Source organism: Podarcis tiliguerta (assembly GCF_965153285.1).
Source record: "Podarcis tiliguerta genome assembly, chromosome: 18".
In the NCBI taxonomy this organism is placed as follows: Eukaryota; Metazoa; Chordata; class Lepidosauria; order Squamata; family Lacertidae; genus Podarcis; species Podarcis tiliguerta.
The window spans coordinates 7,614,674-7,640,857 of record NC_139551.1 but is presented as its reverse complement, the minus strand read 5'-3'; the positions used below and the strand labels follow the sequence as shown (position 1 = coordinate 7,640,857).

Here is a 26,184-nt window from a genome sequence, read left to right as displayed (position 1 = left end):
TCTTTACAATCACCTTCATTACATCCTGGAAGAGAGTTGAAAGGAATGACCATAAGGAAGAAATCTCTAGGATTTCTTCAAAATGTAATCGAATTCAGATCATTAGCGATGTAAGTGATGTTGCAGCCACTCTTTTTCTCTTCCTCAGATGCAGAACATTGCACCAAATGCCCAGAAGATCAGTATCCAAACAAGGACAGAGATCAATGTGTCCCCAAGATCACCACCTTCCTGACTTATGGAGAATATTTGGGAATGGTTTTAGCTTCTGTTGCCCTCTTCTTGTCCTTAACAGCTGGCATTGTGTTGGGAATCTTCATTAAATACAAGGAAACTCCCATAGTCAAAGCCAACAACCGGGACCTCTCCTACATCCTGCTCGTCTCCCTCCTGCTTTCCTTTTTGTCCTCCTTCCTCTTCATCGGGCGCCCAAGGAAAGAGACCTGCCTTCTCCGACAAACGGCCTTCAGCATCATCTTCTCAGTTGCTGTTTCTTCTGTCTTGGCAAAGACCATCACAGTGGTGCTGGCCTTCCTGGCCACAAAGCCCGGGAACAGAGTGAGGAGATGGCTGGGCAAGAGTCTGGCCAACTCCATTGTCATCTCCTGTTCTGGGGGGCAAGTTCTCATCTGCACCATCTGGCTGGGCTCTTCTCCCCCATTCCCAGAGCCGGACATGCACTCCCAGGTGGAAGAGATCATCCTGCAATGCAACGAAGGGTCTGTGGCCATGTTTTACGTTGCCCTCGGCTACCTGGGTTTCTTGGCTGCCACCTGCTTCACGGTGGCTTTCCTAGCCAGGAAGCTGCCTGGCTCCTTCAACGAAGCCAAGCTGATCACCTTCAGCATGCTGGTCTTCTGCAGTGTTTGGGTGTCTTTTGTGCCCACCTACCTGAGCACCAAGGGCAAGTACATGGTGGCCGTGCAGATCTTCTCTATGTTGGCCTCCAGTGCTGGGCTTCTGGGCTGCATCTTCCTTCCCAAGTGCTACATTATTGTGCTGAGGCCTGATCTGAACACAAAGGAGCACCTGACAACCAGAAATTAAGGGGACATCTGATTCTTAAAACATTCCATGTTCCTGATGTCCAGAAGTGCATAAAGGAAACACACCTGCTCATCCATGTTGCTCCTTCTCTACCTCTGAAAGAGATTATGTTCATTCTTAGCCCAACTTTTATGTAGTCCTATTCACATAAACAGGAAGATGGGAGGAAATGTTTTGCTACCCTGCTTTGCCAATGACTACAATGAGTCCTGGTCTACTGCCCTTAGTTTGTAAACTATTATCTTTTAAAAATTTTGTCTTTTGGGAACTTATATTTATCTCACAACAAGATAGTCTAGAGGGAGATGGGAGTTAGGTTTTATAGTCTTTTTGCTTTGCTATTAACCATATCAATTCTGATATTCAACAATACTTTCTAGTTGTCATTTCTAGATATTCAAATGCCTGTGCTCCATTTTCTACAGGTATGCTGGATCATTCAGAAGTTCGCTTCACATTATTTGATTCTCCTAAACTTTGTATATTAATAAATTGAGAAAATAATTTAAATTATCTTCCGTAGTCTGCTGGTTTAATTTCTGTATTGTGTAAGCTCTGCTCCCTGTTCCAAAGAGTAGCAACTGACCTTAGCCAAGCCTTGACTGGAGTCCAATTGATTTTATTGCGTTGTCCAGGATATGACACATTGTGCACTGATGTTGAGTGGATCACCAGATTAGAAGCGAGCCAGCAACAAGTTTAGCATTGGAGGGAATCAATGAGATGATGCCAGATAGTTGGATTCCCTGCCTGCCAAACCTTTTAAGAGGAGGCATCTTATGCTCAGTCAGGAAGGAAGAGCGAGAGGCCTCCTCCTCCAACTCAGGTTCCTCCCATTCAGGTCCCCATTTATAGAGCAAAACCAAGATCAGATGGGCAAGTGAAAATAATTGACAGAACAGCCACTGATAAAGCATTTAGATTCATTAGCTAAGATTGCATCCTACTTAGACTTTCATCTCTCCGGACTAGTGGAAAGCTTACTAAACACTTATTCTTATAGCACTTCAACCTGTAGCAATCCAATGAAGGCTCCTATATAAATTTAATAATTAAGGTCCCAAGAAAGCTGACTGGGTTATTTATGTATGCAACCACAGCAGCTAGAACTTTATACGCACAGAAGTGGAAAGAGGGAGGATTCGTTTATGAAACTGGGGGAATATGCTGAAGTGGTGAAATTACCATGTAAAATGACTATCCAAAATGATGGATTGTTTAAGGAAGAATGGAGATCATGGATATATTATCTGTCAAACCATCATCCATACATGAAGTCAAAGGCAGAGGATTATTGAAATACGACATCGGGGCTTACATAATAAAAGCATATATATTTTAAAACATCTGATAAAAAGGAGTAATAAAAACAAACATCGAGAAAGGAGAGGTGGGGAGTCAAGAAGAAATTATGTATTTATTTTTACAAATTGTAGAAGAAGAAAGGTGTTTTGGAATATCTATGGAGTCTTTATTAAATTTATTGTTTTAAAAAATATATTTTTATTAAGGATCCACCCAGATTCTTAGGAAGTTGAGGTAATTTGAGTTTGTTTTATTATTTTAACTTTTTGTATGTTCTGAAGTAAGTTTGCAAACTTTTTAATGATTGTCCTGCCTTATCTTTACGTAAAGCGCTTTGGGAGTTATTGGCCTAACCCTGTGGTACGTGGATTTTATGAAACAGATGAAATGAGTAAGTAAGTAAGAAGTAAATATTAATAAATAAATGGATAAAGAATAATAAAACTGTTGGAATGCTAGCCTGGTGCAACGGGCTTGGCGCCTCAATGTGCCTGCTCTTTCTTACATATAATGCCCCCACCTCACTGAACCACCCTTAAAACCAATGCTAACTATCCCAGAGTATTCTGTGGGGGACCTAGGTGTGGGGGATAAAGCCACTACCGAACTAAGGGGGGGGTTGCGGGCTCACGCCCCCATCCACATAATCGCAGTGCTGGCGCCAGCCCTGCGGGACTCAGTGATCCCCATTAATATTCAATTCTGGCAGCGCCAGGCAATGGGCTGGCGCTGGGGGCGGGCCCACCGGAGGGCAGCCCGCCCTCTAGGTGTGCATTCGGACTTTGCTATGGGCTTCGGCTGGTCGCCGCAAGGGGCCTGGTAGGAGTTTTTCCATTTGGCTAATTGGCTGAATTTTGAATTTATCGCCTACCTCGTAGCAAAATGTCACAACTCCTTGGTTTTGGCGGTTAGGCATTGGCCGGGGTATTGTTATGCAAATGAGGTCGGGGGGGGAGGATCGCCATCACCTCCCCCAATTCTTGAAGGGTGGTACGTTAAAGGACTCCGGAGGGCGTCGCCTTGTCCGAAACCTATGAAGGCTAGGGCCTAAAGCGCGCCCCCGAGCGGTAACCCCTTGGGGAGCGCCAAGGGATGTGCATCTCGGAGGCTGCCCCTGTTGGTGCTTAACCCTTCCTGGTTAGACCGGATAGTCTATTAAGGCCAATGCCTAAGACGAATACTGCTCTTACCTGTAATCAATAAAGTTGTGGCCATTTTTCGCCCATTAACCTAAATTCTGGTGTCCGTTGTCTTTATTTATTCCATCTGTGGGAGGGGGCGGGTATCGCCACGCAACCAGTGAGCTGGAGTCTCAAGCAGATGTTTTTAAAATAACAATAAAGATTTATTTTAAAACAAGGTAGTATAATACAAGTGGAGAAACTTAGGTTACTTCAATAATAATACGCTAGTTCACTTCAATTCGTTTTCAGAGGTTTCAACTTTATAGTTTGGTTCCTTTCTAAGGCGGTACTTTCCTTCAGTTGAAGGTAAAGGGACCCCTAACAGTTAAGTCCAGTCACGGACGACTTTGGGTTGCGGTGTTCATCTCGCTTGGCCGAGGAAGCCGGCGTTTGTCCGCAGGTCATGTGGCCAGCATGTCTGGGTCATGTGGCCAGAATGACTAATCTGCTTCTGGCGAACCAGAGCAGCGCAGGGAAATGCCGCTTACCTTCCCACTGGAGAGGTACCTATTTATCTACTTGCACTTTGATGTTCTTTCAAACTGCTAGTTGGCAGGAGCAGGGACCGAGCAATGGGAGCTCACCACGTCGCGGGGATTCGAACCACCGACCTAGGCAAGCCCTAGGCTCTTTGGTTTAGACCACAGCACCACCCACGTTCCTCTTTTCCTTCCGTTACCCACCCCTTTAACAAATCCAGGGACTTTCAGTAACAGTCTTAAGGGTTCACCACACACACCCTTCCTTCACTGGGTTTTGGAAGTCTCTTCTTTCCTCAGAAGAGTCTCTCCCCTCCAAACTAGTTTGAGACCTAAGTAGACCTCAGCTCCTACTTCTGTCTCAGCCTCAGTCTCCCAGCAAGATCTGGTCCTATTACTCCCGCAGGACACTACACTCAGACACTACACACAGTCCTTCACTGTACGGTGGAGTGGACGTTTTCTCCAGAACCAACTCGGCCTCCTCAACACTCTTTGTGTTTCAACCTGACTCCTATCCTATCTCCCTACCTAACTCCCAACCTCCTTCCTCAACCAGCTCAACTCAACCAACCACACCACCCTCAACAGCCCAACTCCCTGTCTCCCTCCAACGCCTCTCTTTTTAAACTCTCCCTCCTGGTACCACAGCCAATCAGAGGCTGCCGTTCTTTCACCATTTGCTGGCAGGAGAAAAACGTGAAAAAGAAATACTTATGGAACCAACTTTTCCGTCACACCTGGCTTCTGCACACACAATTGTTTACAAGGAGAGACGTTTCTGCTCAAAGACGAGGAGCAAGTTGGCTCCATGTGCAACAGAAGCTCTCCTTCCGCAGAACATGTTGAAGGGGAAGGGAGAGTCGAAAGTTCAGAGCAACCTTTCTCCCCTCAACCAACCCCTGAGATCTCCCCTCTGTTGGAGAAGCCTTTCAAAGATGGGGTGGAAATTCACTTGAAGTGGCTTTGAAGCCACCAAGGCGCTACTTCCCTTCAGGGGGAGAACCAGAAGGGAGCGGCAGGAATCAAGTAGCCCAGACCCACCCAAAGTGGCCAGAGGGTGGGCTTGAGAAAACCCTCCCCATCGCAGGCTCCACCAGTCTCAGTCTCTAGCAGCCTCTAGGAAACAAGATCCCACCACCATGTGTCCCGTTCACAGTAATGAGGATGGTATTTCTCCGCATTCTCCATTGATTGATTTTTATTTCTTCATTTCTTGAATCTATATACTGCCCTATCCCAGAGGCCTCAGGGTGGTTCACAGAAAAAAACCAAAATATAAAACCACAATATATATAATCAAAATAAAAACACCAACCCAATAAAACGCTCAACCCCCCACCCCCCGAAAAGATGACTGTCCGACCACTGCTTCAAAACCTCCAAGGAAGGAGAGTCCGTGGTCGGATCCAGCTTCAAGTCTCTTCTTTGGTCCTTGAGAGCAAAGTTCAGGCCAAACTTCCAACTCCCAAACACACGCCTTGACTTCTGTCCATCATGTTTTTCTCCCGCTCTGCACCTGCTGCTTGAGCCAGTCAAGAATCCAGAAAGTTAGTGTGATGAAACTTATATCTGGAATTAGCCAAACTAAGAGAATCAATAAGAAATCATTCAGGAAAAAGAATGGGATGTTTATTAAAATTACATGATGAAATATGTTTCCCATGATTACTCTTGGTGGAGCATAGATTAAATTCCAGAGAGTTAAGAGAATGGTCTTTTGTAGAATAAGAACAGACACAGAAATTTTAAGAAATGAGGAATTAGGAACGTTATAGAGATAGAAGGAAGTCATTAACAAATCTGGGAATAAAACCAGAGATTAGACATAAATAAGAAAAGTAAGAGTAGCGAGAGGAAATTGATAAAGTGAAGAAAAAAGACTTATTGATGGAAATATATGTTTATAGTAATATCGCTGATGGTTTGTTTTTCTTAAAGAACTGTATGTCTTTGGTAAGATTCTTCATTTAACTTTCTTTCTATTTTTTCTATTTCTTGATATTCTTTCTCTTCTTTTCCCCCTTTTCTATTTTCTTTTTGTGTAAAGTGTTTATTTAATTACAGAACAATATGTTTGATTTGCGTATTTTTTAATGTGTAAAGAAAGATCGTAAAAAAACAATCCATCATTTTGTCCTCTGAGTTTAGACATTTCATCATATTCCACCAGTTTCATCAGAAGGGATCGGCTAGAATCAAGCATGTTTTTCTCCAGCTCTGCACCTGCCGCTTGAGCCATTCAAGACTCCAGAAAGTTTTAGTGATGAAACTTATTCCACTTGGAATAATCAAAATTATAGCCATCTCATCTTCTGAAAGCCCAGGAGATATTTCGGGAGATTGCATGAGCCTCGGAAAGCAACATGACAATATTAATTGCGCTGTGTCTGGGAAAGAAAAAGTTGGTGCCGAGAATATTTCCTGTGTTGGAGACAGACTGAGTCAAGACAGAGGGGTGTGCCTGCCTTGTGCTTCCTAGCTCCAAAGGTAGAGTTGAAAACCACCCAGCCTGGCAAAGCCCACCCAGTCTGGTCTTGCAAGAGTCTTTGGGTTCTTCTGCTTCGCCTCCTTGGCAGTAAGAGGAGGAGGAGGCAGAGCCAGAATGAGATCCCTGTTCCTTCTGTTGTTGCTTCTGCTGCTCATGGTGCCCTTTGGAGTCTGCAGGAACCACAAGGCGAAATGCCCCTTGAATCTGGTCAGGGATGAAACGGATGCTCGCAATTACTACTGGCCTGGACACTTTCTCATCAGTGGGATCATATCTCCAAAACGCGTATATAAGGAAATTCCATACGTCTTTTCTCAGACACCCTTGGCCAGGAGTGAGAGGTATATAAAATCATATGTGGATACGTTTCATGGTCCTCCAGTCCTTGTAATGGTTCCTATTTATCAAGGAAAGAGCGCCTTTCTCAGGGCTGGGGAGCCAAGGCTGTCCTCATGTTGCAGGTCTACCCTGCCCTGACCATTGGTCTTGCTGGCTGGGCTGATGGGAGCTGGGGGGTCCACTAAAAGATTCCACCCAAACCTCTCCCATTTCCTTGTTCCCTGGGTCTTCCTTAGTGAAACACTCTCCTACCTATGGATGCACTGAATTTCCCCACCTGCAGGATGCCATGAAACTCAGGCAATTCAAGCTTTGAGCTCTGGAAATTGTCTGAGTTTCATGGCTTCCTGCAGGTGGGGAAATTCAGTGCAAACTTTTGAACCCTGACAAGATTCATTGGCATTCTTGCATTCTTCTATTATATCCTTATAATGATATAATATTATAAATGACCATCAACAAAATGTCGTTAAAGAATGCTATAGTTTTAAAAATGGATTTTTAAAATCCTACAGGTTAACGTTTGGTGGCTGGAGAGCAGGAAATATGTGCTTTAATTGAAATGATAAATAAAATAATATGAGTCAGGAGACTTTCTTGGTAGTGGAGTCCAAAATGTGAAAAGGAATTATTCCTTTTCTTCACACACACACAGCTGGTCTCATTTCTAACTATTGCAATGGTTGACACAGTAGGTACCTGTTTCCTAACCTAGAGGGTGGCATGAAACTCAAGCCATTTCCAAGCAAATGAGATGAATTATTTTACGTTTATTCTATTTCGATCACAGTTCTCTTTATACAACACAACAGGACACCTACATCTCAGAATGAAAAAATCTCTCTTGAAAATGGGTGGTTTTTTATGAGAGAAGAGCAGGAATGATATGCTTCAAATAAAATGATTATATAAAATAATACAGACCAGGGGGTGTCCTCATTCAACACTGATGAAAAACATGTGCAAAATTATAGGTTTTACCACGCACTCAAAGCTGCAAGCCACCAGGCCTCATTTCTATGTAAAAGGGGACTGAGGTATTTGGTGCTTCCCCTCCTTCAATAAAATTTGTCTCTTATCTACCTATAGTCTAGTCCATTGGAAGAAGTCAAAGACCAATGCAGGAAAAGCAGCCTTTGCAGCAACTTCCCAGTATAGCACACATTTTGAGGGCACCTTCATTTCTTACTCATAGAACCACTATATAATAGAATCATAGATTGCAGAGATGGAAGGAACCCGGAGAAATCTCACCTGAAGCATCCATGACACATGGTCACCTTCGGAGGGAGTCTCTTCCACTGTTGAACAGCTCTGTGTGCTGTTTGCATCAAAGCTCCGGTCATGGAGCAGAGATCTCCAAATTTTTATTCTATACTAGACTGTAAATGGTTTGATATTAATGCAATAGGATTAATCAACACATACTAATCTTTTTGGCGCATATAATGTCCCCACCCCCATTAATATGAATACCAGTTTCACTCTTTTTAAAGGATTCATTTATTGCAGAGACACACCTAGGATCTACTGGTACATGTTGTCTTTCCTGTTCACCATCCAAGAGATCAACCAGGATCTCAGGCTCTTACCCAACATCACCCTGGGCTACAACATCTATGAGAACTATTTCGATACAAGGATGACTTCGGACGCCATGCTAGAGCTGCTTGCAGCCAGTGGATGCAATATTCCTAATTATCACTGTGGAGAACAGAATCACCTGCTGGCTGTTCTTGAAAGAAGCAACACTTTCATCTCAAGAGTGATTTCAGCCTTGTCAGGCATCTACAAAATTCCACAGGTAAGTAGTGGGAGAGCATGGAGGGAAAGAGAATTTCAACTGCGTAAAATTCTATTTTCTCTTTGGAGGGGTCAAGAGGGGATATTTTTCAAAATGGGAAAATCCTGAGCTATGGATCCAACATCCCTTATTCAAAACTGAGCCTTCACCAACTTGACACCTCCAGATGTTTCAGACTAAAACTCCCATCAGCCTCAGCCAGCAGAGATTTAGAGAGATATCAATCATTTCAAATGATTAAAATATCTGTTATGCCGATATAAAATAAATTTGCTGATCTTTTGCTTTCCTTGCTAGATCAGTTATGGCTTCACTGCCCAGGTTCTCGAAGGTAAAACCCTGTTCCCTTTTCTCTACCGGATGACTCCCAAAGAGGAAAGTCAGTACCAGGGGATTGTTGAATTGCTCCTGCATTTTGGATGGACGTGGATTGGCCTCTGCACTCCAGACAATGACAGTGGAGAAAGATTTGTGAGCGCTGTGAAACCTCTGATGCTCAGCAAAGGGATCTGCATTGCTTTATCAAAAATTATACCAGAAAATGATATGGGTCAATTTATCAGGCCTGGGGAACCTTTTTTCCTATGGAGACAAGTTGGGGTATTTTTTTACTATGTAACCAATTCAATGGGCATCTTTCTACTCCTGACAATAAACATGGTATATGGGAAGGAAATAGGGGCAAAGGTCTGGATCACAACAGCTTTGTTAGAAATCAGAACTGGCTATTACTTCCCTCCAAATTATTTCCAGCACCTCCATGGTTCTCTGTCCTTTGCAATTCAGACTGGAATAAGGAGCAGCAAAGGTGACAAATATAAAGGGCAGACCGATCTTCAGGATTATTTCAATCAAGCATTTCAGTGTTCATATTCAAAGCATTTGTTGTCTGTGAAAGGCAGGATAAGATGCAGAGAGGAGGAGAAACTCGAGCTGTTGCCCCAAGAGGCGCGTGAGGGAGCCCAGTCTATAGACAGCTATGGCACTTACATCCATGTTCAGGCTGTGGCACAGGCCTTGCATGCTTCGCTTTCATCTAGATCCCAGAGGAGGCTGATGGTGGAGGAAGGAGAGCAATGGGGACCCCAAAGGCTACAGCCGTGGCAGGTATTTCCTTCCCCTTTTTGCAACCTGCAGTCCACACAGATGCTGATCTTGACTGGGGATAGACCTGCAAAATATCATAGTTACTATTAGTATTAGTAACAGTAGCATACTGCCCATCATTTCTCTGATGAAAATAGAGACGGCCCATTCCATAATGATAATCTTACTGCTTATACCCAGGGCTTTTTTTCAGAGGGGAACTCGCTGGAACTCAGTTTTGACATCTCTCAGGTGGGTGCCATTGCCATTCTCAGAGGGAGGTGTTCATGGTGAGTTCCGGCATCTTCTTTTCTAGAATAGCACTGATTATACATCTTCTTCAGTTGCCTCAGCACTCTGGGCAGCTCCCAAAATAAGGAAATTCATATTAAAATATTAAACATTTAAAAATTCCCGATATAGGATTGGACAGCTTGTAGGTTGGATAACTCCACATCCGCCAACATTTCTCCAATGAAAATAGGCACATTCTAAGGAAAAGTGGGAAATTCCAGGATCAAATGAAAAACTGTCTCTAATTCAGGGACATCCCTGGAAAATTGGGGCACTTGCAGGGTCTGTAGTAATAGAAATGGCTGAATAGGAATTCCAGTCTACATGAGATACACGCAGCCCCAAATCCTAAGAGGTTGAAGTGAGTAGGACTGAGATATCCATCTTGGTTTCCCGGTTTCTTAATGCTGGTGCTTTCCGCTGCCATTCCAGCTTCACCCTTTCTTGAGAGAAATCCGGTGTCTGAATACTTCCAGGGGCAGGCTGTGCTTGGATGAGAACTGGGAGCTACCAGGAGACTTTGATATTATGAACTGGGTGATGTTTCCCAATAAGTCTCAGGTCGTTGTGAAAATTGGGAATATAAGGAGAGAGACGTCTGCTGGCATAAAGTTCACCATTAACTCAGAAGCCATTGAGTGGCCCAAGAAATTCAACAAGGTAAGGGGAATGACAGAGAGGGGAGGCTAGGAGATCCTGAATATGTTTTTCCTTAAACAACCACTGAAAAATGACCATATCAGTTTGCCCAATGGTGTCTTGACCGTCAATAACAGCTGCAACCACCACTCCTTCTTTCCACAGCAGCTGAGATAGGAGGGGAATTTGTGGTGCTCACAGAAAGCATAGAGCTCAGAGGTACTCAGAGAAGACACCATCTATTTCCGAGCCAGACTGAGAATTTAAAAATTCTGGACAGAATCTTTGACAGAAAGGACTACGTAGATAAGAAGAAAGGGGAAAACACCTAGGGAAAAGGGAAAATACCTAGTAAAAGTGAACTATTGGGTTTTCATACATGCAGAAGGATGGAAAGTAATTTATTTTAGAAATGATAATTACTGATTTATGGTGGATATTTTAAATTTATGGAGTAAGCTCACTTGTAGATGTTGCAAATGTTAAACTATTGTATGTGTAGGAATTGAGAAGTGCGCAGCTGTTGGTGAAGGATGAGAAGTTAAAAAAAAAACAACTCTATTGTAAGATAAGGTTAATGTTAAGGAATAGCATATGAACTAGAAATCACTAGGGAAATACATCAGCGACAAGAGGAAACCTTGCATGCCTCAAGAACAAAGTGAGGGAAACCAATATTTTGAAAAGTCATAGTAAATTTGTCTTAATTGGTGATTGAGAGATTATCCGAATCCTGAACTTTGGGGAAATCACATTTCAGACTCCATTGCCATTTTCTTTGAAGATTTATTAAGCAGGGAAGCAGGTAAACGGAGAAGAGGAATCAGAGTTCTGTGGCGCAATCCTCAGTTGTCCTGAATTATGAAGAACAAGATATTGTGGTCACCCCAATGGTCAGTGGGGGGTTGAAAGGACCCTGATGAGGGGTCAAAGGCTGCAGTCCAGAGATCCGTTTGAATTCGCTCTATGAGTGAATTACATACCCACAAATACTCCTAACTGTTCCTCTTTCTTGCACCTTCTTGTCTTTCTGGTTAGGCCGTGCCTCGTTCCAGGTGTACAGAAAAATGTCGACCTGGATATGCCAAGGTGGTTCTAGAAGGAAAGCCCGTTTGCTGCTATGCTTGTGCTCGGTGTGCGGAAGGGACCTTCTCTGCCCAGGAAGGTGGGTGACTCCAAGGGGGAAGGTATTTCTGGAGAGAGTAAACACAGGGCAGTAATCCAGTCTCAAACACTTTTTGTGAGATTTCTGCAGACATTGGGGAATGTGGATTCTTCCTCGACATTCATAGGATTAATCAACTTTATTACATCCAGAAAGGGCATTGAAAGGAGTGGCCATAAGGAAGAAATCTCTGGGGTGGAAAGTGGGCAGCTGAGAGAAGGAATTCCCACAAACATTCCTTTTTTATTTTTTATACCAAGTCACACCAAAAAGGAAATAATTTTGATATTTATAAAAAAGAATGGACAGGTGATGCAAACCAGCAAATTTTTAATAGCAAAAGCACGAAAAATATAAACAATACTTCAGATGAGAATTATTACAATATAATCAATGGACGGTTTTGATCTCACTACTATGAACATTGCATGGAAGCAACAGAGAACTGCATTTAAAATGTCAAGTTGAAGAGCTGTTTCTTCAGGATTAGCCAGGATCCAAAAATATGCAGTTAACAGAAGTGGAGTGCTCATTGCTACTCAGTTTATCCTAGATCACAATGTTGCTTTACCTATTATAACATTCTTATTTCCTGAGGTCCACCACAGAGTTTTTCAAAACGTAAAAGAGCACAGATCATTAGGGATGTAAGTGATGTTGCAGCCACTCTTTTTCTCTTCCTCAGATGCAGAACATTGCACCAAATGCCCAGAAGATCACCATTCAAACAAGGACAGAGATCAATGTGTCCCCAAGATTACCACCTTCCTGACTTATGGAGAATATTTGGGAATGGTTTTAGCTTCCATTGCCCTCTTCTTGTCCTTAACAGCAGGCATTGTGTTGGGAATCTTCATTAAATACAAGGAAACTCCCATAGTCAAAGCCAACAACCGGGACCTCTCCTACATCCTGCTCGTCTCCCTCCTGCTTTCCTTTTTGTCCTCCTTGCTCTTCATCGGGTGCCCAAGGAAAGAGACCTGCCTTCTCCGACAAACGGCCTTCAGCATCATCTTCTCAGTTGCTGTTTCTTCTGTCTTGGCAAAGACCATCACAGTGGTGCTGGCCTTCCTGGCCACAAAGCCCGGGAACAGAGTGAGGAGATGGCTGGGCAAGAGTCTGGCCAACTCCATTGTCATTTCCTGTTCTGGGGGGCAAGTTCTCATCTGCACCATCTGGCTGGGCTTTTCTCCCCCATTCCCAGAGCCGGACATGCGCTCCCAGCTGGGAGAGATCATCCTGCAATGCAACGAAGGGTCTGTGTCCATGTTTTATGTTGCCCTCGGCTACATGGGCTTCTTGGCTGCCACCTGCTTCACGGTGGCTTTCCTAGCCAGGAAGCTGCCCGGTTCCTTCAACGAAGCCAAGCTGATCACCTTCAGCATGCTGGTCTTCTGCAGTGTTTGGGTGTCTTTTGTGCCCACCTACCTGAGCACCAAGGGCAAATACATGGTGGCCGTGCAGATCTTCTCTATGTTGGCCTCCAGTGCTGGGCTCCTGGGCTGCATCTTCCTTCCCAAGTGCTACATTATTGTGCTGAGGCCTCATCTGAACACAAAGGAGCACCTGACAACCAGAAATTAAGGGGACATCTGATTCTTAAAACATTCCATGTTCCTGATGTCCAGAAGTACATAAATGAAACACAGCTGCTCATTCATGTTGCTCCTTCTCCACCTCTGAAAGAGATTATGTTCATTCTTAGCCCAACTTTTATGTAGTCCTGTTCACATGAACCGTAAGATGGGAGGAAATGTTTTCCTACCCTTCTTTGCCAAGGATTACAATGAGTCCTGGTCTACTGCCCGTAATTTGTAAACTATTATCTTTTAAAATTTTTGTCTTTTGGGAACTTATATTTATCTCACAACAAGATAGTCCAGAGGGAGATAGGAGTTAGGTTTTTTAGTCTTTTTGCTTTGTTATTAACCATATCAATTCTGATATTCAACAATACTTTCTAGTTATGTCATTTCTAGATATTCAAATGCCTGTGCTCCATTTTCTACCGGTATGCTGAATCATTCAGAAGTTCACTTCACATCATTTCATTTTCCTAAACTTTGTATATTAATAAATTGAGAAAATCATTTAAGTTCTCTTCCGTAGTCTGCTGGTTTAATTTCTGTATTGTGTAAGCTCTGCTCCCTGTTCCAAAGAGTAGCAACTGACCTTAGCCAAGCCTTGACTGGAGTAGAATGGATTTTCTTGCGTTGTCCAGGATATGACGCATTGTGCACTGATGTTGAGTGGATCACCAGATTACGAGTGAGCCAGCAACAAGTTTAGCATTGGAGGGAATCAATGAGACGAAGCCAGATAGTTGGATTCCCTGCCTGCCAAACCTTTTAAGAGGAGGCATCTTATGCTCAGTCAGGAAGGAAGAGCGAGAGGCCTCCTCCTCCAACTCAGGTTCCTCCCAGCCAGGTCCCCATTTATAGAGCAAAACCAAGATCAGATGGGAAGTGAAAATAATTGACAGAACAGCCACTGGTAAAGCATTTAGATTCATTAGCTAAGATTGCATCCTACTTAGACTTTCATCTCTCCGGACTAGTGGAAAGTTTACTAAACACTTATTCTTATAGCAATTCATCCTGTAGCAATCCAATGAAGGCTCCTATATAAATTTAAGAATTAAGGTCCCGAGAAAGCTGACTGGGTTATTTATGTATGCAACCACAGCAGCTAGAACTTTATATGCACAGAAGTGGAAAGAGGGAGGATTCGTTTATGAAACTGGGGGAATATGCTGAAATGGTGAAATTACCTGCTAAACTAAGAGGACATGAGGATGAATCTTTTCAGGAAGAATGGAGACCATTGATATCTTATTTGTCAAACTATCATACATACATGAAGTCAAAGGCAGGATTTGAAATATAAGCAGCGGATTACTGAAATACGACATTGGTGCTTTCATAATAAAAACATGTTTTTTAAAACATCTGATACAAAGAAGTAATAAAAACAAACATAGAGAAGGGGGGGGTCAAGAAGAAATTGTGTGGGTTTTTTGTTTTCTTGTTTAAACTGTATGCAAAGACAAGTGATTGGAATATCTGTGGAGACTTAATAATTTTTTTTTATTTTTTTAATGTAATAAAGAAAGCATCCACCCAGATTCTTAGGAAGTTGAGGTAATTTGATTCTGTTGTATTATTTTAACTTTTGGAATGTTCTAAAGTAAGACTGTAAACTTTGTTATGATCATCCTGACTTATCTTGACGTAAAGCGATTGGCCAAAACAGTGCATGGATTTTATGAAAGATTAAATAATTAATTAAGAAAGTAAAAAAATATTAATAAATAAATTCGTAAAGAATAATAAAGCTGCTAGAATGCTAGCCTGGCTTCTGCACAGACAATTTGCTTATGAGTAGAGAAGTTTCTGCTCAAAGACGAGGAGCAAGTTGGCTCCATGTGCAACAGAAGCTCTCCTTCCGCAGAACATGTCGAAGGGGAAGGGAGAGTCGAAAGTTCAGAGCAACCTTTCTCCCCTCAACCAACCCCTGAGAGCTCCCCTCTGTTGGAGAAGCCTTTCAAAGATGGGGTGGAAATTCACTTGAAGTGGCTTTGAAGCCACCAAGGCGCTTCTTCCCTTCAGGGGGAGAACCAGAAGGGAGCGGCAGGAATCAAGCAGCCCAGACCCACCCAAAGTGGCCAGAGGGTGGGCTTGAGAAAACCCTCCCCATCGCAGGCTCCACCAGTCTCTGTCTCTAGCAGCCTCCAGGAAACAAGATCCCACCACCATGTGTCCCGTTCACAGTAATGAGGATGGTATTTCTCCGCATTCTCCATTGGTTGATTTTTATTTCTTCATTTCTTGAATCTATATACTGCCCTATCCCAGAGGCCTCATGGTTGTTCACAGAACAAAATCAAAATATAAAGCCACAATATATATAATCAAAATAAAAACACCAACTCAATAACACGCTCAACCCCCCACCCTCCCAAAAAGATGACTGTCCGACCTCTGCTTCAAAACCTCCAAGGAAGGAGAGTCCGTGGTCGAATCCAGCTTCCAGTGTCTTCTTTGGTCCTTGTGAGCAAAGTTCAAACCAAACTTCCAACGCCCAAACACACCCCTTGACTTCTGTCCATCATGTTTTTCTCCCGCTCTGCACCTGCTGCTTGAGCCAGTCAAGAATCCAGAAAGTTAGTGTGATGAAACTTATATCTGGAATTAGCCAAACTAAGAGAATCTATAAGAAATCATTCAGGAAAAAGAATGGGATTTTTATTAAAATTAAATGATGAAATATGTTTCCCATGATTACTCTTGGTGGAGCATAGATTAAATTCCAGAGAGTTAAGAGAATGGTCTTTTGTAGAATAAGAACAGACACAGAAATTTTAAGAAATGAGGAATTAGGAACCTTATAGAGGTAGAAGGAAGTCATTAACAAATCTGGGGATAAAACCAGAGATTAGACATAAATAAGAAAAGTAAGAGAAGCGAGAGGAAATTGATAAGGTGAAGATAAAAGGACTTCTTGATGGAAATATATGTTTATAGTAATGTCGCTGATGGTTTGTATTTCTTAAAAAACTGTATGTATTTGGTAAGATTCTTCATTTAACTTTCTTTCTATTTTTTTCTATTTCTTGATATTCTTTCTCTTCTTTTCCCCCTTGCTTTTCTGTTTTCTATGTTCTTTTTGTGTAAAGTGTTTCTTTCATTACAGAACAATATGCTTGATTTGCGTATTTTTTAATGTGTAAAGAAAGATCGTAAAAAAACCATCCATCATTTTGTCCTCTGAGTTTAGACATTTCATCATATTCCACCAGTTTCATCAAAAGGGATCGGCTAGAATCAAGCATGTTTTTCTCCAGCTCTGCACCTGCCGCTTGAGCCATTCAAGACTCCATAAAGTTTTTGTGATGAAACTTATTCCACTTGGAATAATCAAAATTATAGTCATCTCATCTTCTGAAAGCTCAGGAGATATTTTGGGAGATTGCATGAGCCACGGAAAGCAACATGACAATATTAATTGCGCTGTGTCTGAGAAAGAAAAAGTTGGTGCAGAGAATATTTCCTGTGTTGGAGACAGACTGAGTGAAGATGCAGAGCTGGCCAAAGAGGGGTGTGCCTGCCTTGTGTTTCCAAGCTCTGAAGGTAGAGTTGAAAACCACCCAGATTGGGAAAGCCCAGGCAGTTTGGTCTTTCAAGAGTCTTTGGGTTTTTCTCCTTTGCCTCCTTGGCAATAAGAGGAGGAGGAGGCAGAGCCAGAATGAGATCCCTGCTGCTTCTGTTGCAGCTTCTGCTGCTCATGATGCCCTTTGGAGTCTGCGGGAACCACAAGGCGAAATGCCCCTTGAATCTGGTCAGGGATTTAATGGATGCTCGCAATTACTACCGGCCTGGACACTTTCTCATCAGTGGGATCATCTCTCCAAAAACCTTTTATAAGGAAACTCCATACGTCTTTTCTCAGACACCCCTCGCCAGGAGTGAGAGGTATATAAAATCATATGTGGATAGGTTTCATGGTCCTCCAGTCCTTGTAATGGTTCCTATTTATCAAGGAAAGAGCGCCTTTCTCAGGGCTAGGGAGCCAAGGCTGTCCTCATGTTGCAGGTCTTCCCTGCCCTGACCATTGGTCTTGCTGGCTGGGCTGATGGGAGCTGGGGGTCCACTAAAAGATTCCACCCAAACCTCTCCCATTTCCTTGTTCCCTGGGTCTTCCTTAGTGAAACACTCTCCTACCTTTGATTCTGTGTTGCTTTTAGTAGAATGCAAGGATGCCAATGAATCTGGTCAGGAGTCAAAAGGATGCACTGAATTTTCCCACCTCCATGAAACTCAGGCAATTTCCAAGGCTCAAGGGTTTTATTCAATATTATTCCATTTGGACAATTCAGAAACTGTCGTTAGGGAATGTTACAGTTTTACAAATGGAATTTAAGATCCTCTGGGTGACGTTTGGTGGCTGAAGAGCAGAAAAGATGTACTTTAATTGAAATGATGAATAAAATAATATGAATCAGGAGACTTCCTTGTTCCACCAGGCCTCATATGTAACTAAAAGGGGACTGAGGTATTTGGTGCTTCTCCTCCTTCAATCAAATGGTCTCTTACCTACCTATAGTCTAGCCCCTTGGAAGAAGCCAAAGACCACTGCAGCAAAAGCAGCCCTTGCAGCAACTTCCCAGTATAGCACACATTTTGAGGGGCGCCTTCATTTCTTACTCATAGTACCACTATATAATAGAATCATAGATTGCAGAGATGGAAGGAACCCGGAAGAATCTCACCTGATGCATCCATGACACATGGTCACCTTCGGAGGGAGTCTCTTCCACTGTTGAACAGCTCTGTGTGCTGTTTGCATCAAAGCTCCTGTCATGGAGCAGAGATCTCCAAATTTTTGTTCTATGCTAGACAGGAAAAGTTTTGATATTAATGTAAAAGGATAAATAAATACTAATCTTTGTAGATCATATAATGCTTCCTCCCTCCCATTCATATGAATATCAGTTTCTCTCTTTTTAAAGAATTCATTTATTGCAGGCATGAAACTAGGCACTTTTGGCACGTGTTGCCTTTCCCGTTCACCATTCAAGAGATCAACCAGGATCTCAGGCTCTTACCCAACATCACCCTGGGCTACAACCTCTATGAGAACCATTTCGATGCAAGGACGACTTCGGACGCCATGCTAGAGCTGCTTGCAGGCAGTGGATGCAATATTCCCAATTATCACTGTGGAGAACAGAATCACCTGCTGGCTGTTCTTGAAAGAAGCAACACTTTCATCTCAAGAGTGATTTCAGCCTTGTCAGGCATCTACAAAATCCCACAGGTAAGTAGTGGGAAAGCATGGAAGCACAGAGAATTTCAACTGCGTAAAATTCTACTTTCTCTTTGGATAGGTCAAGCAGGGATATTTTCAAAATGGGAAAATCCTGAGCTATGGCTCCAACATCCCTTTTTCAAAACTGAGCCTTCACCAGCTTGACACCTCCAGATATTTCTGACTAAAACTCCCATCAGCCTCAGCCAGCAGAGATTTAGATATCAGGCATTTCAAATGATTAAATACCCGTTATGCTGAAAGTAAAATAAATTGGTGATCTTTTGCTTTCCTTGCTAGATCAGTTATGGCTTCACTGCCCAGGTTCTCGAAGGTAAAACCCTGTTCCCTTTTGTCTACCGGATGACTCCCAAAGAGGAAAGTCAGTACCAGGGGATTGTTGAATTGCTCCTGCATTTTGGATGGACGTGGATTGGCCTCTGCACTCCAGACAATGAAAATGGAGAAAGATTTGTGAGCGCTGTGAAACCTCTGATGCTCAGCAAAGGGATCTGCATTGCTTTATCAAAAAGAGTACCAGAAAGTGATTTGGATCAATTTTTCAGGCCTGGGGAACCTTTTTTCCTATGGAGACAAGTTGGGGTATTTGTTTACTATATAACCAGTGCATGGAGTATCCTAATAATCGTGGTAATACATCGTTTCTATGAGAAGGAAATAGGGGCAAAAGTCTGGATCACAACAGCTTTGCTAGAAATCAGAGTTGGCATTTTCCTCCCTCCAAATTACTTCCAGCACCTCCAAGGTTCTCTGTCCTTTGCAATTCAGACTGGAATAAGGAGCAGCAAAGGTGAGGAATTGCAGACCAATCTTGGGGATTATTTCGATCAAGCATTTCAGTGTTCATATTCAAAGCATCTGTTGTCTGTGAAAGGCAGGATAAGATGCAGAGAGGAGGAGAAACTGGAGCCGTTGCCCCAAGAGGTGCGTGAGAGAGTCCCTTCTCTAGACAGCTATGGCACTTACATCAATGTTCAAGCTGTGGCTCAGGCCTTGCATGCTTCGCTTTCATCTAGATCCCAGAGGAGGCTGATGGTGGAGGAAGGAGAGCAATGGGGACCCCAAAGGCTACAGCCGTGGCAGGTATTTCTTTTCCCTTTTTGCAACCAGCAGTCCACACAGATGCTGATCTTAACTGGGGATAGACCTGCAAAATAACATAGTTACTATTAGTACTAGTAATAGTAGCATACAGCCCAACATTTCTCTGATGAAAATAGAGACGTCCCATTCCATAACGATAATCACTGGGCAACAATTTTTTACTTTTTGAATGTTGTCTAGATTTCTACAACTGCTTTAGGGTATTTTTGCACTGCTGGATCAGGAAATGGCATCCATTTATCTCCATCAGGTCAGGTTTTTGTGCTATGTTGATTTGAAAAAAATCAGATCTTGTGACAAAATCGATTACATTTTTGTGGCATTATCGGCTGATTTTTGTCAACACATATCATCCTAAATATGTTTTTAAGAGGAAAAAAAAATGTTTGTCCAACAACATATATTGATTACCTGATAGAAACATTGATTACTGTAAACTGAATGGTGGGCATTGATAAAGGTAAGTACAGGTAAATTGCATGTTGCTTCACCATTTTTCAAACTTCAGGGCTTGAACTTCTTGGAACTCCTGGAATGCTCAGCGGCAGGGAGGTCTCTCTTCAGAGGCCAACAGTAGTCAGCCATCATGACTGCGTCCCAGCGACCCTGATACCTGGTCTCCATCTCTTTCATGTCCTGATGGAATCTCTCCCCCTGCTCATCACTCATTGAACCCAGGTTCTCAGGAAACCGGTCCATATGTGAAAATAGGTAGTGCATCTTGACGCTCATGTTGCAGCCCAGGTTTCTGAAAGCAGTCAGCATGTTGTTGACAAGTTCTGCGTAGTTTCTGGCCTTATTGTTGCCAAGAAAGTTCTTCACTACCAGAACAAATGCCTTCCACGCTTCCAGTTCCACTTCGTTCACTGAGTTTCCAAACTCTGGATCTCTGATGAGCTGAATGATCTGAGGACCGTCAAAGATGCCAGCTTTCAACTTCTCCATGGTCAATCCTGGAAAAGCCTGGCACAAGTAAGTGAATCAGTCACCATCCTTGTCCAGAGCCTTTGTGAACTGCTTGATTAAGCCGAGCTTGATGTGCAGCGGTGGGAAGAGTATTCTGTCTCTGTCCACCAGAGGGTTGTTGAAGACGTTCCTTTCTTTGCAAGGCACCAATTCCTCCCGCACAGGCCAGTCCTTCTTCGTGTAATGCTGAGCACGGTCCCTACTATCCCACATGCACAGAAAACATCGGTACTGGTTGCCGTTGTTTAGCAGAACACATTTCAGTGATCGCTTGCTGCTGTCAATGAACAGTCTCCAATCTTTGGGTTCGTACTGTGGCACTCCAAGCTTGAGCAGAAGCTGCGCAATATCTGCACAGTACACCAAGTCCTTCTCTTCCGAGAAAAAACGGAGGTACTCTTGATGCCTGTTGCGGAAGAAGCTGATGCGAGCACTGTCAGAGAGGTTTTTTTCCTTCAGTCTGAATGCCAACAGTTCGGCAGAGTCCTTTGACAAGCTGAGGTCGCGAACTAGATCATTCAACTCCTTTTGGGAAAATGGATGTGGAGCATCATCTTCAAGAACCACTTCTTCATGTCCTTCAACACTGGAGGCATCTTCGTCACTAATGTCAGGAAGTTCTCCGAAGATAGGCACTGGAATTTCATCACAATGAGCTACAGGACGACGTGCTGATTGAAGATCAGGATACTTGAGGCTGCTCCGGTTCTTTCTGTTGATCCCAGTCACATCAACAGCGCAGAAGTAGCAGTCAGTGACATGGTTTGTCGGCTCCCTCCAAACCATGGGAATTCCAAAGTTCAGACTCCTCTTGCCATTGGTCCACCCACGTAGAGTCTCGGTGCATGCCTTGCACACCATGTGTGGCGCCCAAGCTTTATCCTGGTCACCAAGTTTAATACCAAAATAACTTTATGCTTTGCCGCACCAATTTATGGAAGATTTCAAGGTTTTATGACTTCAAACTGATCCCTTTTCGACATAATCACCCAGAACTATTGGACCTGAATACTTCTTGTCATTAAAATAATCATTTCCAATCAAAACAATTATTTGACATGGCATTTTACCCCCACCAACTTCTTCCAAAATGCTCCACACAAGCGTACATGTGAACAAAAATGTAAAAAAATGACATGCGGCCATGGCTCAAAAACTTGACCTGATTGAGCAAAACCAATGTGATTTTTGGATTCAGTGCATCAGATTTGTTCTAAATCAACTGAAAAAACGCAGACAAGAAATAGCACTGTTTATACCCCACACGTCTTTTTGGGTTGCCTCAGCACTCTGGGCAGCTCCCAACATAAAGAAATTCATACTAAAATATTAAACATAATAAAAATTCCCGATATAGGATTGGATGCCTTGTGGGTTGGATAACTCCACATCTGCCAACATTTCTCCATTGAAAATAGGGACATTCTAAGCAAAGTTGGGAAATTCCAGGATCAAATGAAAAACTGTCTCTAATTCAGGGACATCCCTGGAAAATTGGAGCACTTGCAGGGTCTGTAGTAATAGAAATGGCTGAATAGGAATTCCAGTCTACATGAGATACACGCAGCCCGAAATCACAAGAGGTTGAAGTGAGTAGGACTGAGATATCCATCTTGGCTTCCCGTTTTCTTAATGCTGCTGTTTTCCCCTGCCATTCTAGCTTCACCCTTTCTTAAGAGAAATCCGGTGTCTGAATACTTCCAGGGGCAGGCTGTGCTTGGATGAGAACTGGGAGCTGCCAGTGGACTTCGATATTGTGAACTGGGTGATGTCTCCCAATAAGTCTCGTGACCTTGTGAAAATTGGGAATATAAGGAGAGAGACGTCTGCTGGCATAAAGTTCACCATTAACCCAGAAGCCATTGAGTGGAACAAGAAATTCAACAAGGTAAGGGGAATCACAGAGAGGGGAGGCTAGGAGATCCTGAATATGTTTTTCCTTAAACAACCACTGAAAAATGACCATATCAGTTTGCCCAATGGTGTCTTGACCATCAATAACAGCTGCAACCACCACTACTTCTTTCCACAGCAGCTGAGATAGGAGGGGAATTTGTGGTGCTCACAGAAAGGATAGAGCCCATAGGTACTCAGAGAAGACACCATCTATTTCCGAGCCAGACTGAGAATTTAAGGATTCTGGACAGAATCTTTAACCGAATGGACTACGTAGATAAGAAGAAAAGGGAAAACCCCTAGTAAAAGTGAACTATTGGGTTTTCATACATGCAGAAGGATGGAAAGTAATTTATTTTAGAAATGATAATTACTGATTTATTGTGGATGTTTTAAATTTATGGAGTAAGCTCACTTGTAGATGTTGCAAATGTTAAACTATTGTATGTGCAGAAATTGAGAAGTGCACAGCTGTTGGTGAAGGATGAGAAGTTAAAAAACAACAAACCCTATTGTAATAGAAGGTTAATGTTAAGGAATGGCACATGAACTAGAAATAACTAGGGAAATACATCAGCGACAAGAGGAAACCTTGCATGCCTCAAAAACAGAGTGAGGGGAACCAATATTTGGAAAAGTCATATTAAATGTGTCTTAATTAGCGGTTGAGAGATTATCAGAATCCTGAAATTTGGGGAAATCACATTTCAGACTCCATTGCCATTTTCTTTGAAGATTTATTAAGCAGGGAAGCCTGTAAACGGAGAAGAGGAAACAGAGTTCTGTGGCGCAAACCTCAGTCGTCCTGAACGAATTATGAAGAACAAGATATTCTGGTCACCCCAATAGTCAGTGGGGGGTTGAAAGGACCCTGATGAGGGGTCAAAGGCTGCAGTCCAGAGAACCGTTTGAATTCACTCTATGAGTGAATTACATACCACAAATACTCCTAACGGTTCCTCTTTGTTGCACCTTCTTGTCTTTCTGGTTAGGCCGTGCCTCGTTCCAGGTGTACAGAAAGATGTCGACCTGGATATGCCAAGGCGGTTCTAGAAGGAAAGCCCGTTTGCTGCTATGCTTGTGCTCGTTGTGCGGAAGGGACCTTCTCCGCCCAGGAAGGTGGGTGACTCCAAGGGGGAAGGTATTTCTGGAGAGAGTAAACACAGGGCAGTAATCCAGTCTCAAACACTTTTTGTGAGATTTCTGCAGACATTGGGGAATGTGGCTCCTTCCTCAACTTCTTTACAATCACCTTCATTACATCCTGGAAGAGAGTTGAAAGGAATGAGCATAAGGAAGAAATCTCTAGGATTTCTTCAAAATGAAATCGAGTTCAGATCATTAGGGATGTAAGTGATGTTGCAGCCACTCTTTTTCTCTTCCTCAGATGCAGAACATTGCACCAAATGCCCAGAAGATCAGTATCAAAACAAGGACAGAGATCAATGTGTCCCCAAGATTACCACCTTCCTGGCTTATGAAGAATATTTGGGAATGGTGTTAGCTTCCGTTGCCCTCTTCTTGTCCTTAACAGCAGGCATCGTGTTGGGAATCTTCATTAAATACAAGGAAACTCCCATAGTCAAAGCCAACAACCGGGACCTCTCCTACATCCTGCTCGTCTCCCTCCTGCTTTCCTTTCTGTCCTCCTTCCTCTTCATCGGGCGCCCAAGGAAAGAGACCTGCCTTCTCCGACAAACGGCCTTCAGCATCATCTTCTCAGTTGCTGTTTCTTCTGTCTTGGCAAAGACCATCACGGTGGTGCTGGCCTTCCTGGCCACAAAGCCCGGGAACAGGGTGAGGAGATGGCTGGGCAAGAGTCTGGCCAACTCCATTGTCATCTCCTGTTGTGGGGGGCAAGTTCTCATCTGCACCATCTGGCTGGGCTCTTCTCCCCCATTCCCAGAGCCGGACATGCGCTCCCAGCTGGGAGAGATCATCCTGCAATGCAACGAAGGATCTGTGTCCATGTTTTACGTTGCCCTCGGCTACATGGGCTTCTTGGCTGCCACCTGCTTCACGGTGGCTTTCCTAGCCAGGAAGCTGCCTGGCTCCTTCAATGAAGCCAAGCTGATCACCTTCAGCATACTGGTCTTCTGCAGTGTTTGGGTGTCTTTTGTGCCCACCTACCTGAGCACCAAGGGCAAGTACATGGTGGCCGTGCAGATCTTCTCTATGTTGGCCTCCAGTGCTGGGCTTCTGGGCTGCATCTTCCTTCCCAAGTGCTACATTATTGTGCTGAGGCCTGATCTGAACACAAAGGAGCACCTGACAACCAGAAATTAAGGGGACATCTGATTCTTAAAACATTCCATGTTCCTGATGTCCAGAAGTGCATAAAGGAAACACACCTGCTCATCCATGTTGCTCCTTCTCCTCCTCTGAAAGAGATTATGTTCATTCTTAGCCCAACTTTTATGTAGTCCTGTTCACATGAACAGAAAGATGGGAGGAAATGTTTTGCTACCTTGCTTTGCCAAGGATTACAATGAGTCTTGATGTACTGCCCGTAGTTTGTAAACTATTATCTTTTAATAATTTTGTCTTTGGGGCACTTATATTTATCTCACAACAAGATAGTCTAGAGGGAGATAGGAGTTAGGTTTTTTAGTCTTTTTGCTTTGTTATGACTACCTATTAACCATATATATTCTGATATTCAACAACACTTTCTAGTTATGTCATTTCTAGATTATCAAATATCTGTGCTCCATTTTCTACAGGTATGCTGTATCATTCAGAAGTTCACTTCACATCATTTCATTCTCCAAACTTTGTATATTAATAAATTGAGAAATTCAATTAAGTTCTCTTCCGTAGTCTGCTGGTTTAATTTCTGTATTGTGTAAGCTCTGCTCCCTGTTCCAAAGAGTAGCAACTGACCTTAGCCAAGCCTTGACTGGAGTCCAATGGATTTTATTGCATTGTCCAGGATATGACACATTGTGCACTGATGTTGAGTGGATCACCAGATTATGAGTGAGCCAGCAACAAGTTTAGCATTGGAGGGAATCAATGAGATGATGCCAGATAGTTGTATTCCCTGCCTGCCAAACCTTTTAAGAGGAGGCATCTTATGCTCAGTCAGGAAGGAAGAGCGAGAGGCCTCCTCCTCCAACTCAGGTTCCTCCCATTGAGGCCCCCATTTATAGAGCAAAACCAAGATCAGATGGGCAAGTAAAAATAATTGACAGAACAGCCACTGATGAAGTATTTAGAATAGGTTAATTAGCCAAGATTGCATCCTGCTTAAACTTTCAACACTTCAAATTGGTGGTAAGCTCACTAAGCTCTCAGTCTTATTGCAATTCAACCTGTAGAATTCCAATGAAGGGTGCAATATAAAATTAATAAATAAAGGTCCTAAGAAAGCTGACTAGTTTATGTATGTATGCAACCACAGCAGCTAGAACTTTATATGCACAGAAATGGGAAAAGTTCCCCACCAAAGAGGAATGGCTTATGACACTGGGGGAATATGCTGAAGTGGTGAAATTACCTGCTAAAATGACCATCCAAAATGATGGATTGTTTAAGGAAGAATGGAGACCATGGAT

At 43.0% G+C, this 26,184-nt stretch overlaps 4 protein-coding genes across 14 annotated transcripts in view; 3 read left to right on the top strand and 1 right to left on the bottom strand.

Annotated features, from left to right (window-relative positions):
- Window positions 1-1,148, top strand: part of LOC310668478 (vomeronasal type-2 receptor 26-like) — a 29,046-nt gene extending 27,898 nt beyond the window's left edge. Inside the window, exon 3 of the mRNA XM_083421822.1 lies at window positions 149-1,148. Within this exon, the coding sequence (XP_083277948.1) occupies window positions 149-1,047 (899 nt within the window). The 3' untranslated portion in view covers window positions 1,048-1,148. The remainder of the gene's footprint in view (window positions 1-148) is intronic.
- The window catches only part of LOC310668321 (vomeronasal type-2 receptor 26-like), a 77,602-nt gene that overhangs the window by 21,370 nt on the left and 30,048 nt on the right, over window positions 1-26,184 (bottom strand). For 7 of the 11 annotated variants that reach the window (XM_083421434.1, XM_083421429.1, XM_083421431.1 and 4 more), the window contains 2 exons: window positions 18,102-18,224; window positions 8,100-8,222 (listed from right to left, as the gene is read on the bottom strand). In XM_083421434.1, the coding sequence (XP_083277560.1) occupies window positions 8,100-8,222; window positions 18,102-18,224 (246 nt within the window). Of the gene's footprint in view, window positions 1-8,099; window positions 8,223-18,101; window positions 18,225-19,627; window positions 19,737-26,184 lie in introns of those variants that run through there. The other 4 variants (XR_014506680.1, XM_083421438.1, XM_083421430.1 and 1 more) reach the window with 2 other exon arrangements.
- On the top strand, window positions 6,471-13,432 carry LOC310668613 (vomeronasal type-2 receptor 26-like). Its single transcript, XM_083422026.1, has 6 exons — window positions 6,471-6,847; window positions 8,358-8,649; window positions 8,947-9,756; window positions 10,462-10,689; window positions 11,707-11,833; window positions 12,519-13,432. The coding sequence occupies exons 1-6, from the start codon at window positions 6,621-6,623 to the stop codon at window positions 13,415-13,417; spliced, it is 2,583 nt and encodes an 860-aa protein (XP_083278152.1). The 5' UTR covers window positions 6,471-6,620; the 3' UTR covers window positions 13,418-13,432.
- Window positions 17,063-25,122, top strand: LOC310668620 (vomeronasal type-2 receptor 26-like). The gene is made up of 6 exons (XM_083422032.1): window positions 17,063-17,304; window positions 18,358-18,649; window positions 18,941-19,744; window positions 22,392-22,619; window positions 23,620-23,746; window positions 24,015-25,122. Exons 1-6 carry the CDS (start codon window positions 17,078-17,080, stop codon window positions 24,911-24,913), a joined length of 2,577 nt encoding a protein of 858 aa, XP_083278158.1. The 5' UTR covers window positions 17,063-17,077; the 3' UTR covers window positions 24,914-25,122.

Excerpts from the sequence above, each read along its gene's own strand:
- LOC310668620 (XM_083422032.1), top strand. The coding sequence starts at position 17,078 with ATGAGATCCCTGCTGCTTCTGTTGCAGCTTCTGCTGCTCATGATGCCC. Across the intron at positions 18,650-18,940 it reads GCATCTACAAAATCCCACAG|ATCAGTTATGGCTTCACTGC; the intron begins GTAAGTAGTGGG and ends TTTCCTTGCTAG. Across the intron at positions 23,747-24,014 it reads GACCTTCTCCGCCCAGGAAG|ATGCAGAACATTGCACCAAA; the intron begins GTGGGTGACTCC and ends TCTCTTCCTCAG.
- LOC310668613 (XM_083422026.1), top strand. The coding sequence starts at position 6,621 with ATGAGATCCCTGTTCCTTCTGTTGTTGCTTCTGCTGCTCATGGTGCCC. Across the intron at positions 6,848-8,357 it reads CCCTTGGCCAGGAGTGAGAG|AGACACACCTAGGATCTACT; the intron begins GTATATAAAATC and ends CATTTATTGCAG. Across the intron at positions 8,650-8,946 it reads GCATCTACAAAATTCCACAG|ATCAGTTATGGCTTCACTGC; the intron begins GTAAGTAGTGGG and ends TTTCCTTGCTAG.